A 17,818-nucleotide genomic window follows, 5' to 3' on the forward strand; every position below is an offset into this window, starting at 1 on the left:
GACAAAACAATGTATGACTGTAATATTCATCATACAAAGCATCATATATATATATATTTATATACCCAACTGAAACGTTACCAAATACCTCATGTCTACAACTGAACCATGATGTGGAATGTGTGAGGGCTGACCTCCATGCCTTGTGTATTTGTAAACCTTATAAAGTGACCCGGCGAAAACCGTAAATAAATGGATAGAACAATTGATCTGATCTCCCCCTGGAGGATTCTGGCTTGTCTACTATGGAGAATGAATTAATATACAGCACTATATTTCTTTTAAGTCAGGTTTGACTTCTGAAGAGATGAGTCAGCCACTAACTAGAGCAGGTTTCATGATGTATCCTTTGTTGTTTATTTCATATTCTCTATATTTAATGTAAACTGAAATGCGGGAGAGACTAGACTTCATTCAAAAACCCATCTGTTTCTGCTGCTTTTCTTAAGCATTTAACAAAATAGAGTATTTCAATAAAAATGAATCAAAAATCTCACCAAGTAGCAGTGACATTTTGCATTTCCTCCCTTGTATAAAGCCATTAAATGTTACATCCTATTTAGTGGAAAGTTGACTGGCAACCAGTTTTGGTTGAACTACAATTCCTTCATTTCTGCATTCCCAAGTGTCAACATATCAGTCTTCTGGGATCCCAAGAGTCTAAATGGGTCATTGTTCTGTCACTCCAACAAGTCATAGAGATTCTATCAGACACTGAGCTATCAATCTAACATATTCAGGGATCCCAGTAGAAGAATACAAAAGTTAGGTCAAGACAACAATAAATCGAATATCCATCCACTTATCCGGACCACCAATATGCCATCCATTTCCCTGTTCATCTATCCACCACTGATCGGTTCATCTCTCCACCCATCCAACTATCCAGTCACCTGTCCATCCTTACACTTATTCACCTACCCAGCGTTCTACCCAATTTTTTTCCATCAACAAACTCGTCCACCCATTCATGCATCCACCCTTCAACTTGTTTACCTGCCCATTCATCCATCCAACTATTCACCTGTCTTTTCATTCACTCATCCACCTATTCACCCATTGATCCACCCATTCATATGTCCTTCCATCAACAAAGTCATCCATTCATTACTTTCCATCCATTCATGCATCCACCCTTCAACTTGTTCACCTGCCCCTCTATCCACCCATTCACCTGTCTGTCCATGCACTTATCCACCTGTCCACCCATCAGTTTGACAAGAATAGGGCGCACTTACCCATATCACTGTTGATCCTCTGAACTCAGTTGGCTCTGGCATCTGCCCAACCCTGAAACCAGTTCCTTATATAAATCCTTGAGTCCAATAGAGGTATTTGCACTTCGATGACCCCTGTAAACCAGCGGTCTCTAAACCGTGGACCTCCAGTTTTTGTAAAACTACAACTCTGAGCATGCCCGGACAGCCAACAGCTGTCCGTGCATGCTCGGAGTTATAGTTTTGCAACAGTTAGAAGTCCACAGTTTGAAGACCACTGCTGTTAACCCTCCTTTTACCATCCAATCAATCAGTCGCTCAGTCCATGTATCAATTCAACCGTCCACCCATCCTGTGCCCTCTGTCCACTTTTTCATCCTGGTCTTGTTTTTCAGTGTAGGTAGCAGAGTCAGACGCCAAAATCCTAATGCGCTTACTTTGTATTTATCTTTAATTAGCGATTTTATTGAGCTGTTTATTAAAGGTTACGTTTTATTGTTGGGTTCCTTTCATGGGGTGCTGGCTTTGATTGCTCCTTTTTGTATTATGTGGATTGTGTTTAATTGTGCTATTCATACTCGGCAGTCTAGGCTTATTTCTCACCATCGTGTAATGTGGCACAATGATGCAGTGACCGTTTTCTAGTCGCCGAGCCAAGCTGCCAAGGGTACAAGGAACAGTTATGAAAAGCAGCACTGGCAGTGCCATGCTCCCTAGAATCATACTTTTCCTGCCAAAGGCATCTATACATAGAACAGCGTTGGCTCCCTGTTAAACACACTGCTCCGTCAATCCTACCGTGTCCACACGGAACAACGTGGGCAGTGCCAGGTTCATTCTAAGCACATTAAACCATTATCCTAGTTGTTATGTTCAGAACAACATAACCTCTTATTGTCATTCAGCTTTGGTGTGGACCCTTTTGGTGCCAGGCTTACTAAGTCCTGCCTGAAGCTGAGATATGGAGAGAAGAAAGTGGAAGGAGGTGCTGGATGTATATGGAGAACAAACGAAGCTCTGTAGGAAAAAAAAACCTCCTCCCTTGTGAGCCATACAGAAAGGAGCTATAATCTGCAGGCCGCTGAGAGTGCGTGAGAGAAATGCAGAGCGCAAGCAGTAGCCCTCACCCCCTCCCTGGCCTACAACTCTCTGCACCTTCTTCATACGACTCCATACACCTTCTGCCCCCCTTGCTCTTCTCCCTGGGTTTAATCCCCTGGTTCTGAGTCTTCTGGGAATCATTCTTCATTCTGTTTCCTAATTATTTGCATCTTCTAGTTGCTCTTCTTATACTTTCGGAGAATTGAGCATCTGCTTTGGTTCTGTACTGAAGCGTAGCAGACACCTTAAGTTATTCTTTGCTTTTCTTCCCCTGCAACATCTATACATCCACCTACAAGTATTCTCGTCTCTGCATATTCTTAACTTCTGCAACTTCCACCCCCATTACTCAGAGCTCCATATCTTCTCATGAGAGGTCCAATTACCCACATCCCTGGTATTATCTTGTACTATATCCACAACTCCATACATTTCTACCATTATTCAATGCTCTAAATGGTTTCCCAAGCACGGTCCTCAGGTACCCCCAACAGGTACTCAAGATCTCCCTTGGTCGAGAGCTCCATGTATGATTTCTCATCACAGAGATTCAATGATCATGAGAAAAATGAGGAATCAGCCCAGAACTACACGGGAGGATCTTGTCAATGATCTTAAGGCAGCTGGGACCATAGTCACCAAGAAAATAATTGGTAACATACGATGTTGTGAAAGACTGAAATTCTGTAGCATTCCGAAAGGTGACCCTGCTCAAGAATGCACATGTACAGGCCCGTCTGAAGTTTGCTTCATAGAGTTTCAATGATCAGATTTTCATTGGCTAACTTCATATGGGACTGAGCATTTATTTGTCAGTGGGCAAATGTACAAAATCAGCAGGGGATCAAATATTGTTTTCCCCTTCACTGTAATGCCCACTGCTCAACATGGTCCTTATTATCTGCTCTAGCCTTGATAAGATCCACTGCGCGACACCTTTCTCCATCTCTTCTTTACATTCCCCATTCCATTTCTCGCACACCACCCACTGCTCTAAACCTTCCTCCATTATCATTATGGCTCTACACTTGACTGCACCCCATATTCCTCCCATCATCTACCACTCCAAACCTTCCTTACACAATCCATTGATTTACAGCTTGTCGACTGCTCAACCTGTTTCTTTACGATATGGAATAACCTGTGCTCCCTTTACTATTCTTTCCCTACACAGTTGCACTTATGGCCATCTGGCTGCACTGCGGTTCTCTGTTGGTAGGAGTCCCAGAAGTTAGACTCCCACCAATCATCTAGTGATGGCTTATGTGAGCGATATAACATCATTTTATGAGATTGGAAAACCAGTTTAAAATGGCGTACTTTTAACTTCCTTTTGGGAAGTAATGTCCCACTTAGGGAGACTGCCAACTTGGTGTATATAGGGCAGTGTTTCCTTAAAAAATTTGCAAATTAGCTCCGCCTCCAGTAAAAAAGACCTAGACCCATCCTCTCCCCAACCCACATCGAAGATTCTTACCCAACCAACCAGCACCCTTCTTTGTACTGATAAAGAACATGAACTCTAAAACAGCTTTCAACAGATAGGTCCTTTTCCTTTTGGCAGAAATTTTGGTTACTCATTGTAATCTCTATTCATGTTTCACACAATTTTATTGATTTGACATTGATTTACAGGGTGACTACCTGCGGGCGTCTGACCAGTAAGTACTACTTACCTGTCCTAGGAGAGCTGCGGCCCTCACCTTTCTGGACGTGGGCAAGTGACAGGCCGTTCAACCAATCCCCGACTGAGGTGGGATATTGCTGAGGCCGGTAATTGGCTGAGCAGGCCATCAATTTTCCATGTCCAGGAAGGTGGGGGCTGGAGCACGCTGAGGATGGGTAAGTAAAACAGGCCCCATACAAAAGATTGTGGGGGCGCCAGAGGACAGACCTTCCGTGAGCAGACGCTTATCCCCTATGCTAAGGATAGGGGATAAGTGTCTGATAAGTATAGTTCCCCCAAGTACCCCTTCACCTAACAAGTATAAATACCCATTCTATCCTAAGACTGAATGTATATTAGGTTAGGTGCCTTTGGTTTCGACCAATAAGACAGTGCAGGTTCTCCACCTAACACCCACTTTAGCCCATAGGGAATAAGTTGATGTTATATTCTGTCCTCAGTCTCTGCCACATTCAAGGTCTATTCTTTGTCACATTGATCCATATTTCTTAGCAGTCTAGCATTTCACATTCAATTTAAAGAACTCACAGCGCCTGTCCGCTCACCTCTTCGCCCTGCACTCACGCTTGTGCTCGGATCTCTGACCATCAATGAATCGAAGGCGTAAGAGGGATGTGCTGAGCAGTCAGCAGCTGGGCTCCTCATTAAGGTTACAGCTTCCTTCTCTTCCAGAGACAGATGGCGATCATTAATGGACTGTATAGGAATGACCTTTTTTCAGCCTTGCTCCAGGTACTCTGGCCACAGGCCTCAAACCTAGACATTGTGGCCAACCCATCTCCTAATGACCTTGCCCGTTCCTGTAAATTGCACCAGAAAAAAAAAAGAGAATCCGACATGGTTGTTCTTAAGGATTCAATTAGATTAATTGCCCCCTGTAAAAATTAACATTTCACCGCCTGAGGGGATGGGGGGGTTGGCCACCACTATTGATCTTCGATTCGTCCATCTTCAGAATGAAAATGGCCATAATTTCCTATTACGAGGGCTGACGTCCCCCCATTTGCTCTTGTTTAACCCACTGGATGCACTTAGAAAGTGCAAAGGATTCCTCTTGCCATTGGCAAGCGAGAGGTAAAAGCAGCTTACAGTAATATTTAACGTTGAAACTCAATTTTGAGCCGCAATAATGAAAATCTATAGCGCTTGATTTATAAATACTTGTGAAATGCTCATGCCGCTATTATGCTATTGAATTATAATAATTTGCAAATATATATTTGAAATTATATTACAGCACTTCTCCACTCGGCCATAGGGCTATGAAAAGCTCCTTGATTCGGCCTTTGTTAGAAACTGCTTAAACAAAGCGGCTGGGGATATCCAGTTATTGTAAACCCTCCCCCTCCCCCCCAATTCCAGGAACATTTCCTCCCGGTTCCAACTTGCTCCCCGCTATAAATATTATGAGATTTAAATCCCTTTAATCTTATCGCAGCCTAAGCATGTCCAATCAATTAAATCCTATTATAAATTCTAATTACACCCCATATAAGCGCGGATAGTGGAGCAGAATTAGCTTGCACACAATTGTATGCCACGAAGACTTAGATCAGCCATTCATTGTAGTAAAAAGCAAGCCCTATATGTAGTGACGCTGACACACAGGGGCTCCCTGACCTCTCAAAGCTTCCTCTAATCTGTATTCATGTAACCGGGGAATAAAGGGATTCTACTGCGTCCACGATGGCAGTTCTCCAAGCCAAAGCTCAGCAAACAACTATATTTGGGTTTACACGTTGGTTTATTTGTATATATCTTGCATTATCATGATAAGGTTCGACCGGGCAGCATTATGTCAATGTAGACATTTAGTACACGTGTAGCATACATTAACCTGACACCTAACACGGCACATCCTAGTATAACTGTCAAGTCAACGTTTTCTACATGTGTAGTTTTTATTACTTGTGAGGCGCGTAAATCCACCTTCAGTGGCGTTTACATGTTCAAGGAATAAACAACTTGACATGTTCCGCATGCTGGTCTTGAGCAATATATATGCTATATAATAAAGATATGAACAGTGGATCAGTCCAGATGCTCCACTGAAGCTCAATGCTATGAACTTTGCTCATTCGTAGTCCTTATTAGCATGTTCTCCGTAATCCTATCAATAAATTCCTCAGTAAGTCCCATGTTTTTCTACAGATCATTGATAAATAACAGTAATGCTCTTACATCGATCCATATGACCTCTTAGACAGCTCACTATTACTTAATACTCCTTCATGAGCTTCTCGAGAACATGTTAGATGCCATTAGGCCGGGCCAAGGCTCCACCGCGAATGGGAAAAGGAGGACAATAATTCTTGGGGTCAAAGAGGTCCTAGCTCTGAAACCAATCTGACTTGTTTGGTTTGTCTGATTAACACAATTTCCTTATTTTTTTTTAGACAAAACAATTACATAACAAATGTCACATGGCACTTGAAATCCCAAAATGGGGACTCAGGATTAAGAGATGATACTGTAAGGCTGGCCAGACACATTAGATTGGATGCCGAATGCCATTTTGACAGCTATTAATTATAATCCCCCCCCCAAAGACTTGTATGCTCAGCCGGCCAAGTGTGCATGTAACCTTAAAGGGGTACTCCGGTGTGAAAAAAAAAATTCATCTCATCTGGTACCAGAAACTTATACAGATTTGTAAATTACTTCTGATAAAAAATCTTAAACCTTCCAGTACTTATTAGCTGCTGTATACTACAGAAATGGATTTGTTTGTTTCTTTTTAACCACAGTGCTCTCTGCTGACACCTCTGTCCATGTAAGGAACTGTCCAGAGCAGGAGAGGTTTGCTATGGGGATTTGCTCCTACTCTGGGCAGTTCCTGACACGGACAGAGGTGTCAGCAAAGAGCACTGTCGTCAGGCCAAAAAGAACTACACAACTTCCTCTGTAGTATACAGCAGCTGATAAGTACTGGAAGGATACATTTTTTTACAATAGAGGTAATTTACTAATCTGTTTAACTTTCTGGAACCAGTTGATATGAAATTGTTTTGTTTTTGTTTTTCCATCGCAGTACCCCTTTAATAGAGAGAGGGGAATAAGCTTCTGTCAGAGAACTATGGGAGCATGTTGAAACCCAAATGCCCACTCCTTCTTTGCCTCAACATCAGTCAAGAGTTGGCAGATCCTCCATAAACATTAGCCGTTTCGCCCGTTCACTGGTTTGACTGACATTCATTAAAAATGTACGGACATATTAAGTAGTAGCAAAGTACTAATGGCCAAAGGCAATGACCACAACAAGTGTTAAATTCAGCCCTCGGCGGACACGAACAGATCACCTCTGATTCTTAGCATTGTGGCCATTTTTATATGCTCCTCCATTGCTGACCTCTATTACTGTAATTCCATTCCTCGACCTAAGCGGTTACCATCTTTAGGAAATTTTACATTTCCTACATTTAATATAAAAGCCATCCTGGCTTTTGAAATTAAACGCTCAAATTTTTTTTTTTTTTTTTTTTTACTACTGGAACCTAGGAACTGAAAATTTCAAACTTGCCCACCGGAGTATTAGTAGAGCTATTGGTATATCTAGATTCTGAACCAACAATGGACTCGAAAGGATGAACAGAAGATAATACTTGAGATAATTTTCCAAACAGGTGGACTGCGTCACAAAAGGCAAGGTTGGATGCACAGACAAACTAGATGGACTCACATTTAGCATAAGTCATCAAAAGCCATTAATAGAAGCGGTAGGTAAACACTCACCACAATGGACGTCTACATATGCGAGGCATGGATGTCACGGGAAGGGATAACCAAAAGGTGTGGACCACACAGAGGTGAATGCTAGCTGTTTCGCATTATTGGTACGTGCTTCTTCCAGCTTCAGAGAGGCCAGATGAGTGATACCGCCCATGGAAATCTAATGTGTGAAATGTAGCTGGCAGCTAAGATATACTGTGCCCACCCCCCCCCCCCCCCCCCCCCCTTCATACCTTCTATCTGTCCAGGTTGGGTGTGGTTATGCAACTCAGTTCCATTGAAATGAAGCCAAGTTGTAATACCACACACATCATGTGGACAGACGTGGAGCGGATTTTAAAAGAAATTAGCTCTGTTTTTCTATTCCTGGATATCCCCTTTAAACTCAATCTTTGTTTTAATTCCAGTTTACACAACACCCAATAAGACAAAGTCGTTTTAGTTTTTAGTTGAGACAAGTTTATCTCCAGTCGTCTTCCTTTTTACACTTCACCATTTTTAACCCAAGACGACTATACTAATGATATAATCAAAGTACATTGCTGAGCACTGATTAAAGCCGAACGTAAGAGAAAACATGAAAGCCTTTCTGTTCAGGCGCCATTCACGAGGTTCCCTTTTATGTCTCGAGAGCGATAAACGAGTATTATACAGTAACTTACATTACTTCTACAACATCAACCCTCCGCTGATTGGAGGTTGCCATTCCGATCTACGACAATGGATAGCTTACTGCTTTGTGGCAAGTGCTGTGATGTAACGTGCTTATTGCTTTTTCATAAAGCATATTATACCTTTTCATTACTTTGTTTGTACTGCGGAAATGGTAATATGGACATATGGCGAGTGATTCGATAAACCTCAGTAGATGCGATTCCTAGTCATTCGGAAACATAAGAGCTACACAAGAACATGCAACACCCACACAGTAGTCAGACTAAAACATTGCAACCCACAGAGGTCCAGTTAGATTTCGCTACAATGTCATGGTTACCAGATGCGTTTCCGCCGGTTATCAGGAGAATGCGATGCAAGCGCGAAGCTATTCTAGCGTAGCCCTATCAAAAGCCAAAAACAAAAATAAAATTTCCTTTAAAATGTTGTGCTGGACTCTTTTTCCATAATATATAATCTACTGACTATATAATCTACTGACTACCATAAGGCCTATACAAGAATATAAGTGACATAAGCATTTGAATAGTGGCGGTAACAAATGGGTAGTTGGGTAGTAAAGTCAAGTAGAGAGTAAGAAGACAACATTTTTGAAGGTTGGTTATTTGGTCAAGATAGACCTTGTAAAAAAAAATATTATAAAGTTTATCATTGACAACAAGCTTGAAGATTCCATTTTGGAGGACACTTTAGGATGGAAGACACGAGCAGTTTTGCTGGTCCATAACTGGTACATTCCCTGACCGTTTGCTAACTGAGGAGGAACTTCTACAGGAGGACTCACCAAAGGTGCAACCCGGATTTCCTTGGCCCCGGTGCAACCATTGTGTGTTAGGAACACACCCATTATTTTGTATTTATAGTATATTTTTAGGGTGACATTAGGTGCAACTTCTCCTGCTGTCCCTATAGTTACTTCCCTGTTCTCTAAATATGGAACTATGTTCTCTTATGTGGGGCCCTATCAGGCCAACAAGCTGCAGATCTCGGTGTTCGCTGTTCAAACACTGGATAGTTTGCGTGGCCCATTAAATTCCTCATCATCTGCCATACACAGGGTGATATTATTGGTTTTACAAAAGATGCGATCAGCCGACGGACAAAAGTTTGCCCGCTCATCGGCTGATTCCTTAGAAAGTTAATTCACCTGATAATCTGCCTTTAGGCAAGATTCGCACATAGTATTTTGGTATTTTTTAACCAAAACCAGGAGTGGAACCAACACAGAGAAAAACTATAATGAAAAGGTTTGCACTTTTTTCTGTGTTTTGGTCCCACGCTTGGTTTTTGGCTGCAAAATTCTGAGCGAATTACTCTGTGTGAACCAAATCTAAAAGCATGGACTTCTGTCACCAGTTTTGGTAAGAATGTTGGATTTCTTTTTGTGCCAAATATATAAAACTCTTCACCATTTTTGAGCAAAATAATGGCCATCATTTTCTGAGGCAGAAAGTTAAACAAATTTGTAAATTACTTCTATTAAAAAATCTTAATTCTTTCAGTACTTATGAACTTCTGAAGTTAAGGTTGTTCTTTTCTGTCTAAATCCTCTCTGATGACACATGTCTCGGGAAACGCCCAGTTTAGAAGCAAATCCCCATAGCAAACCTCTTCTAAACTGAGCGTTTCCAGAGACAGGTGTCATTAGAGAGGATTTAGACAGAAAAGAATAACCTTAACTTCAGAAGCTCATAAGTACTGAAAGGATTAAGATTTTTTAATAGAAGTAATTTACAAATCTGTTTAATCTGTTTAAATCTGGAGCCAGTTGATATATATATATATATATAAAAAAAAAAAGTTTTTTCCTGGACTACCCCTTTAATTCATCCCCTATAGGATAGGGAATAAGTGTCTGATCATGGGGTTCCGACTGCTGAGGACAAGCAACTTACCCTGAGGGCCTCTGCGCTGTGAGGACAGGTTGCTAGGCCCTGTATAGGAGATCTTAGGGAGTCCTAGCGAAGCCAAGCAATTCACCTGGAGTACTCTGACCCCCAGGTTTGGAGAAAAGCAGCAGTGATGTCCTGCTCAACCAGTCACCGGCTGAGATGGGACCCCTGTCTCAGCTGGTGATTGGCTCAGTGAGCCATCGCTCCCGCTCATCTCAAAAGGTGGGGACCTATGCGCTGCAAGGACAGGTGAGTTGCTAGCCCTGTATAGAAGATATTGGGGGGTCCCAGCGAAGCCAAGCATCTCACCTGGAGTGCTCTGGCCCCCACGGTCACAGGCAGTGATGGCCCATTCAGCCAATCACCAGCTCAGACGGGACCCTTGCCCCAGCTGGTGAATGGCTGAGCAGGCAGTCACTCCCTATCATCTCAAAGGCAGGCCAATTGCTAGGCCCTGTACAGGAGATTTCTGGGGGCATATCCTGTGGATAATGGATAAGTTGACTCCCTCGGAGTAACTCCTTAAAGTTTCTTACGCCAAAGCCAGAAGCAGATTTAAAGTTAGTGAAAAATTGTAAAAAAAAAAACAAAAAACATCAGGGCGTGAATATAACCTTACCCCAGTGTTTCCCAACCAGTGGTGTCTCCAACAGTAGCAAAACTACAAGGCCCATGGCTGTCTGCGCATGCTGGGAGTTGTAGCTTTGCAATGGCAGGAGGCACCCAGGTTAAGTAAGATTTTTGCATCCGTATTATGACCGCAATTCCCGGCCTGAATGACCCAAATGGACAAATGTCTCTCCTAAGACATTTTTGTCATTTATCTGCCCCACCGTCCCTTACATTTTCCTGACCATCGGAAACTTTGCGCTTTCCGACAATTTTTTTTTTTTCGGGTTAAACTCCGGAGCCATTGCAGGGCGTGGAGAACGTGAAGGCCTGAAACGGCTGGGTGATAAATTGTCAATTAAGCGGGTTGTTTGCCTTGTACTGCCTCATTCCGTCTCTGCGCACCCTGTCTCGAAACGCTAATAAAACTTTTATACCAGCGCAAATCCTACTAAAAATATTTATCCTGCAGCTTTTAATCATATAGCCTTATTGGATAAACCCCCTAATGGCCTTGGTGTGTCGCATAAGCAATTAATTATTGTTAATAGATGAGAATTAATCTCCGTCTGACATCTTATTGCAGGAGGGGAAAGATGTCATGCCGGAACGGGGAAAAAAAATATATTATTGCGCTCAGGCTCTTCTTCGTATCATCCCGGAAATTTTATTTTTATAAAAATAAATAATAAAAAAAATATATAACTCCGGCTTGTCAAAAAGGAAGTGGACCCTGCTTAAAGGAAAATTATAGGCGGCAAACAAAAGTGCTACGATTGAAGCGAGCACTTTGTGACACCCGCAAATATACATGTCAGGGCTTTTCCGAAAAAAACTTGACAGCCGACTCCATCAAGGGTTGACGGCGGATCTGCCGTTTTTTTTTTTTTTTTTTTAACCTCGTTGGTGTCAATCGCCATTGAGATTTTGTTATCTTTACTTGTAGTAGCGGGGTGTGATGAGGGCAGATGTTGTTACCCTCGGGGTAGATGGCATTAACCCCTTGTATTCATGACACCAGGGCGTGGTTTAGCCGGATCCTGGGCTAGGCACGAGGGCAATAAAGACTCCAATGCCAAGTTACGGACAACGGTAGCTTTACTGAGGGTAGACAGATGGTAAAGTCTATACAGTTCAGCCAGGACCCAAGGAGGTGATGCAGAGACCTTAAGGGCTTGTAGTAGGACTGATGGACAATTGAATGCAGACCTCGGTGACTTGACAGATGACAGGGACTGACTTGACTTGACTCATAAAGCTGTGACTTTATCTTACTTGACTTGATGGTGGCTGCAGGACTTGACTTTGAGGTCTCCACTACTCTGGACACACACACTAGGCGACTGCACTGGACCTCAGCCGAAGAGAGAGAAGCTCAACCCAGGGCTTATATGGGGAGACTAGCAGGGAGCCCATAGGTCACTCTTGGGATCACCTGGTCACTTATACCTCCTGGGTAACAATCACATGACATAACTCCCATTTTATAATACAATACACTGCAGAACATATGTACAGGGGGGTTGGGAAACAGGTACAAGGGGCCCTGGGGACACTGAAGGACGCTGCCTGACAGGATAGCAAGGGTACGGGGTAACATCTCCCATACTGGGCCACCACATACTCTTCTCTTAAGTGATTTTTTAAATTTTTTTATTTTGCTGTCAACATGGATGACAACATGGCAGCTTGATTGCCATTGACTGACAATTCGCAGCCGGCGGGGGTCACGGGCAGTCGTCTTCTGAGTACATTTCAACTGTGGATTTTGTAATGATGATGGTGTAAGTCAAGGCTGGCGCGGTGATCTTCTGCACGACAGGCATTTCCAAATTTTAGTACAAGAAGAACTTCAGCCAAGGAAACAAATCCGAATATTTACTGAAGTTCTACGGTTTCGAACTTGGATAAACAGTTGTCTCCAAACTGTAGACCTCCAGATGTTGCAAAACTACAACTCCCAGCATGCCTGGACAGCCGATGGCTGTCCAGGCATGCTGGGAGTTGTAGTTTTGCAACATCTGGAGGGCCACAGTTTGGAGACCACAGGTATGGGAGATGTTCATTGCAGAGTTTTTTTTTTGTTCAGTGAGTTAATAGGTCTGGCGCCGCACCACATTTCAGCTTATGGAGTGCCAAAGGGGACGATGGGTGCCACGTATCTACCATATCTGGTGTTCCTTTCAGGGATGGTTTCAAAGCAACATACATAAGTACCCATTTATCATGCGACCCCTCCGTCATATGTGATTCCCTCCATAATATATGACTCCTCCATCACATGTTAACTGTTACTGTCATATCTGACCCCCTCCGTCATATGTAAACCTTCACTCATAGGTGAAACAGAAGGAATATGAAATTAAAGAGTACCTCTCATGATCTTGTTAAATTTTAAAATCCAGTTCACTGCCCCCATCATGATAAACCACCCCCGGCCTTTATTTTTATTATTTTATTAGTTTTCTACATTGATATTGCTCTGTATTTTCTGCTCAGTCTCAATCAGATTCACAGACTGAAAAGTGGCGTTCCCCAGCAGGTGTGACATCATCTGAAGCCATACAGGGGAGAACTTCCTCCCTCACTCTGCTAAACACAGCCCAGAGCAGTTCAGTGTGAGATGAGCTATGATTGGCTAAGGCTGCACACACACACACACACACCCCTCAGCACTCCAGGCTGCATTTCCTGATTTTGGACTTCTGCCAGACCAGCAGGAGTCCAGAGTCTGTGCAAGAGATGGGGGGAAATGTGCTCTGGACTAGTAGGGATACACCTAGTGGCAGCTTTTTTAAACACAAATAAAACATAGAAAACTCTTTTTTTTTTCTCAACAAAGTACATTAGAAAGGTTTTTTATTTACCAAAAATTTGTTTTAATTATAGTGCCCATTTAAAGGCAGCCATCAGCTATAAGTGGTATTAGTTTTTATACTCTGGCCACTGACAGGAAGCAGAGATCTTGAATTCTATAATGTTATGAGAATATAAATTTAGCAACTAACCCCTATAGCATTGTCTCCCAACCAGCGCTCTTTCAGCTGTTGCAAAACAACAATCTAAAACAATCTAAGTTCACTTCAGAAGCACTTAACAGCACCACTTATGTCCTCAGGTTGTGTGCGGTATTGCAGCTCAGTTCCACTGAAGTGAAGGGAGCAGAGTTGTAATACCACACACAACCTTAGAACAAGTGTGGTGCCATTTCTGGACAAAGCCCTCTTCATTTATTTTTTTTATTTTTTTTTTACTTTTAACCCTATAGTGATCACACGGTTGAAAGCAATACAAATGTATTACCCGCTGCCACCTCCTTAGACTTTCTATTCACAGATCTGTAACCCGACAATAGTTTATTATGATTTTTTTTCCCCCCTGAAGTCTCTCGTCGTCTTGCTTCACAATTTGTAATACCAGCCTTTATTCCAGTACAAAAATCCCCATAGAAGACTATAATGGCAGGTTATTCTTCCTCCGCCGCCTGCCGGGGCTTCGAGCCGGTGCAGGAATACTATGTTAACATTACATGGTCTTCCCAGGGACAATGTATTGGTAATTTTATCTGTGCCGGTATTTGCCACTGGAAATCTATAATTTAAAACACTTACTGTAGTTTTGTATAATCTGGTCTCCTAGTGTTAGATTAACATAAATGCTTTTAATATAGTCCTTAAACTGCCCCATGCAAGAACCAGCAAAAAAGGCAAAGAGTTTTCTTTTCTTCGGAACGAATTGAAGAAATTTCCTATTTGAAGAGCTGCCCTGTTTCGTGGTCCAGCCCCGCTGATCTCATTGTTTGATAGACATCCCTACAGCTCCAACAAGATATGTTATTTAGGTTCCGTAAAGTCTAGAATGGCGCCCCTGCCTAGTAAGACTGTAAGGGCTCATGTTCAGGGACTTTATACCATATAAAGGGACACAGTGTGCCGCCATATGGAATTATCCACTAGACGTGAGGCTAATAGACAGGATGATCTTCGGAATTAAAGGGGTACTCCACCCCTAGACATCTTATCCCCTATTGAAAGGATAGGGGATAAGATGTCAGATTGTGAGGGTCCCGCCGCTGGGGACCCCCGGGATCTCGGCTGCAGCACCCACCTGTTGCGGCTTCCGGCAGTGCTGGAGGCTCTCATCCTAATGCCTCATGACCACGGTGATGTGAGATCGTGACGTAACGACTCCGCCCCGTGGGACATCACACCACGCCCCCTCAATGCAAGTCTATGGGAGGGGGCGTGACGGCTTTCACGCCCCCTCCCATAGACTTGCATTGAGGGGCGGGGCGTGACATCACACAGGGGCAGAGTCGTGACATCACGATCTCACGTCACCGTGGTCAGGAGCCGAAGCCTCCAGCGTTTCCGGAAGCCGCAACAGGTGGGTCCTGCAGCCGAGATCCCGGGGGTCCCCAGCGGCAGGACCCCTGCGACCTGACATCTTATCCCCTATCCTTTCGATAGGGGATAAGATGTCTAGGGGCGGAGTACCCCTTTACGGCAATATTACAAGAGGGGAACAAGGAGAATGTGTCATCTTGGGGGCCAACACCACCTGCTCTCTCTATTCAGACTGGTTACAATACATTTGTAAAGTTTTCACATCCTTTCAATTTTTTTCACATTTTGTTATGTTACAGAAAAATATTTAGTTTTACCCCCATCATTCTGTGCTCAATTTTTTTGCTAATTTATTAAAAAGGAAAAACAAAATTTACTATAAAACTTGATATTTAGCTCTGGCTCCTTCCATTTCTCTCGGGGGAGAAGGGCCTTGATATGAGAGGTGACCAAGAACCCAATTATCACTCTGGCTGAGCTCAAAAGATTCTGTGTAGGTGGAAGAGACTTCCAGAAGGTCCAGAACCATCACCGCAGCCTCCACCAATCTGGGCTTTATGGTAAAGTGGCCAGAAAGAAGCCTCTCCTTAGTAAGACACATGAATGAAACCTGGAGTTTGCAAAAAAGCACCAAAAGGACTCTCAGACTATGAGAAACAAGAATCTTTGGTCTGATGAAACCAAGATTGAACTTTTTGGCCTCAATTCTAAGTGTCGTGTCTGGAGGAATCCAGGCGCGGCCCATCACCTGCCCAATAAGTTCCCTACAGTGAAGCATGATGATGGTGGCAACATGATGTGGGGACAAAGAGGCTGATCAGGGTTGAGGAAAAGCTGAAGCTGAGAGATATTCCTAATAAAAACCTGATCCAGTATCCTTTAGACCTCAGACTGGGCCGAAGATTCACCATCCACCAAGACAATGACCCTAAGCAAATGGGGATCAATTTCAAGAGGATGACGGGTCTCCACGGCACTGACCAAGGACGGACACGTCAGGTGAGTAAAAAGTGATTTTATTGGGATAATGCAACGCGTTTCACCGCGCTTGCGCGGCTTCACCAGGCCTGCTGGAGCCGCGCAAGCGTGGTGAAACGCGTTGCATTATCCCAATAAAATCCCTTTTTGCTCACCTGATGTGTCCGTCCTTGGTCAGAGCCGTGGAGACCCGTCATCCTCTGGAAGTCGATCCCCATTTGCTGTCTATTTGATTGGGAGGCTGCAGTCCGGACCATATTACTTACCCACGCTGACCATTGTGGTTTGTGAGCTCACACAACCACCTGGTTGAACCCACTGGAACATCTGAAAATGGCTTCCACCGACAGTCCCATCAAACCTGACAGAGCTTGAGAGGATCGGCAGAGAAGAATGGCAGAAAATCCCCAAATCCAGGTATAAACCTTGTGGCCTCATCCCCAACAAACTGGAGGCTGGAATCACTGCCAAAGGGGCTTCAACTACAGTATGTCCTGAGTAAAGGGTATGAATACTTATGTCAGTCCAATATTACAGTTTTTCCTTTTCAATAAATAATCAAACATTTCAAACAATATCATAGGGGGGAGATTTATTGAGACCTCTGCAGAGGAAAAGTTGCTGAGTTGCCCATAGCAACCAATCAGATCGCTGCTTTCATTTTGCAGAGGCCTTTTCAAAAATGAAAGCAGCGATCTGATTGGTTGCTATGGGCAACAGGACACCATTTCCTCTGCATAAGTTTTGATAAATTACCCCCTATGGTTTTTTACTTTCTCATTATGGGGTATTGAGTACAGAATGATGTGGGAACTTTTATTTTATTTCCGTACAAGGGGCAACATAAAAAAAAAAAGTGAAAAAAGGGAAGGGGTCTGAAGACTTTCGGAATATATTGTACATCCTACCACATGGTCACATCGGGGGGAGGGAGGACGCATTCATGAACGCTCCATACACACGGTACTGCCTGGAGACCATAAATGATGAGCTTTATTAATCTACACGGCTACGCACGTCAGGGACACTTTTATTAGATTCCTCTACAATTGCCGGAGTCAATATTTCCCTTCTGACAGTAATGAAAAGATGCCGACCTGGATGCATGTCAGGGTTTCCCAACAGGGGTGCCTCCAGCTGTTGCAAAACTACAACTCCCAGCATGCCCCGACAGCCAAAGGCTGTTTTGCAACAGCTGGAGGCACAGTGGTAGGGGGAAACAATGTTGTAGGTCATAATTAGGTTCCACAACCTTGCAAAACTACAACTCCCAGCATGCTCGGACAGCCTCTGGCTGTCAGGGCATGCTGGGAATTGTAGTTCTGCAACAGCTGAAGGCGCCCTGGTTGGAAAACACTGCTGTAGGTCATAATTAAAGGGGTACTCAGGTGCGAAAAAATTATTATTATTATTATTATTATTACGGTATTTTTTTTTTTTTTTAAATCAACTGGTGCCAGAAAGGTAAAACAGATTTGTAAATGACTTCTATTAAAAAATATTTACCCTTCCAGTACTTTTTAGCAGCTGTATGCTACAGAGGAAATTCTTTTCTTTTTGAATTTCTTTTTTGTCTTGTCCAGT

General features: G+C 43.2%; 1 protein-coding gene across 5 annotated transcripts in view; it reads right to left on the bottom strand.

Moving 5' to 3' along the window:
• CADM4 (cell adhesion molecule 4) overlaps positions 1-17,818 on the bottom strand; it is a 384,618-nt gene that overhangs the window by 210,660 nt on the left and 156,140 nt on the right. Inside the window, exons 1-2 of one of the 5 annotated variants that reach the window (XM_056544049.1) lie at positions 16,837-16,872; positions 16,501-16,728 (exon numbers count right to left, since the gene is read on the bottom strand). The exons of 3 other annotated variants lie outside the window; for them this stretch is intronic. In XM_056544049.1, coding sequence (XP_056400024.1) covers positions 16,501-16,672 — 172 coding nt within the window. In that variant the 5' untranslated portion in view covers positions 16,673-16,728; positions 16,837-16,872. Of the gene's footprint in view, positions 1-1,238; positions 1,393-16,500; positions 16,729-16,836; positions 16,873-17,818 lie in introns of those variants that run through there. One more of the 5 variants, XM_056544055.1, reaches the window with a different exon arrangement.

Source organism: Hyla sarda, chromosome 10 (genome assembly GCF_029499605.1).
Source record: "Hyla sarda isolate aHylSar1 chromosome 10, aHylSar1.hap1, whole genome shotgun sequence".
NCBI classification, from domain to species: Eukaryota; Metazoa; Chordata; class Amphibia; order Anura; family Hylidae; genus Hyla; species Hyla sarda.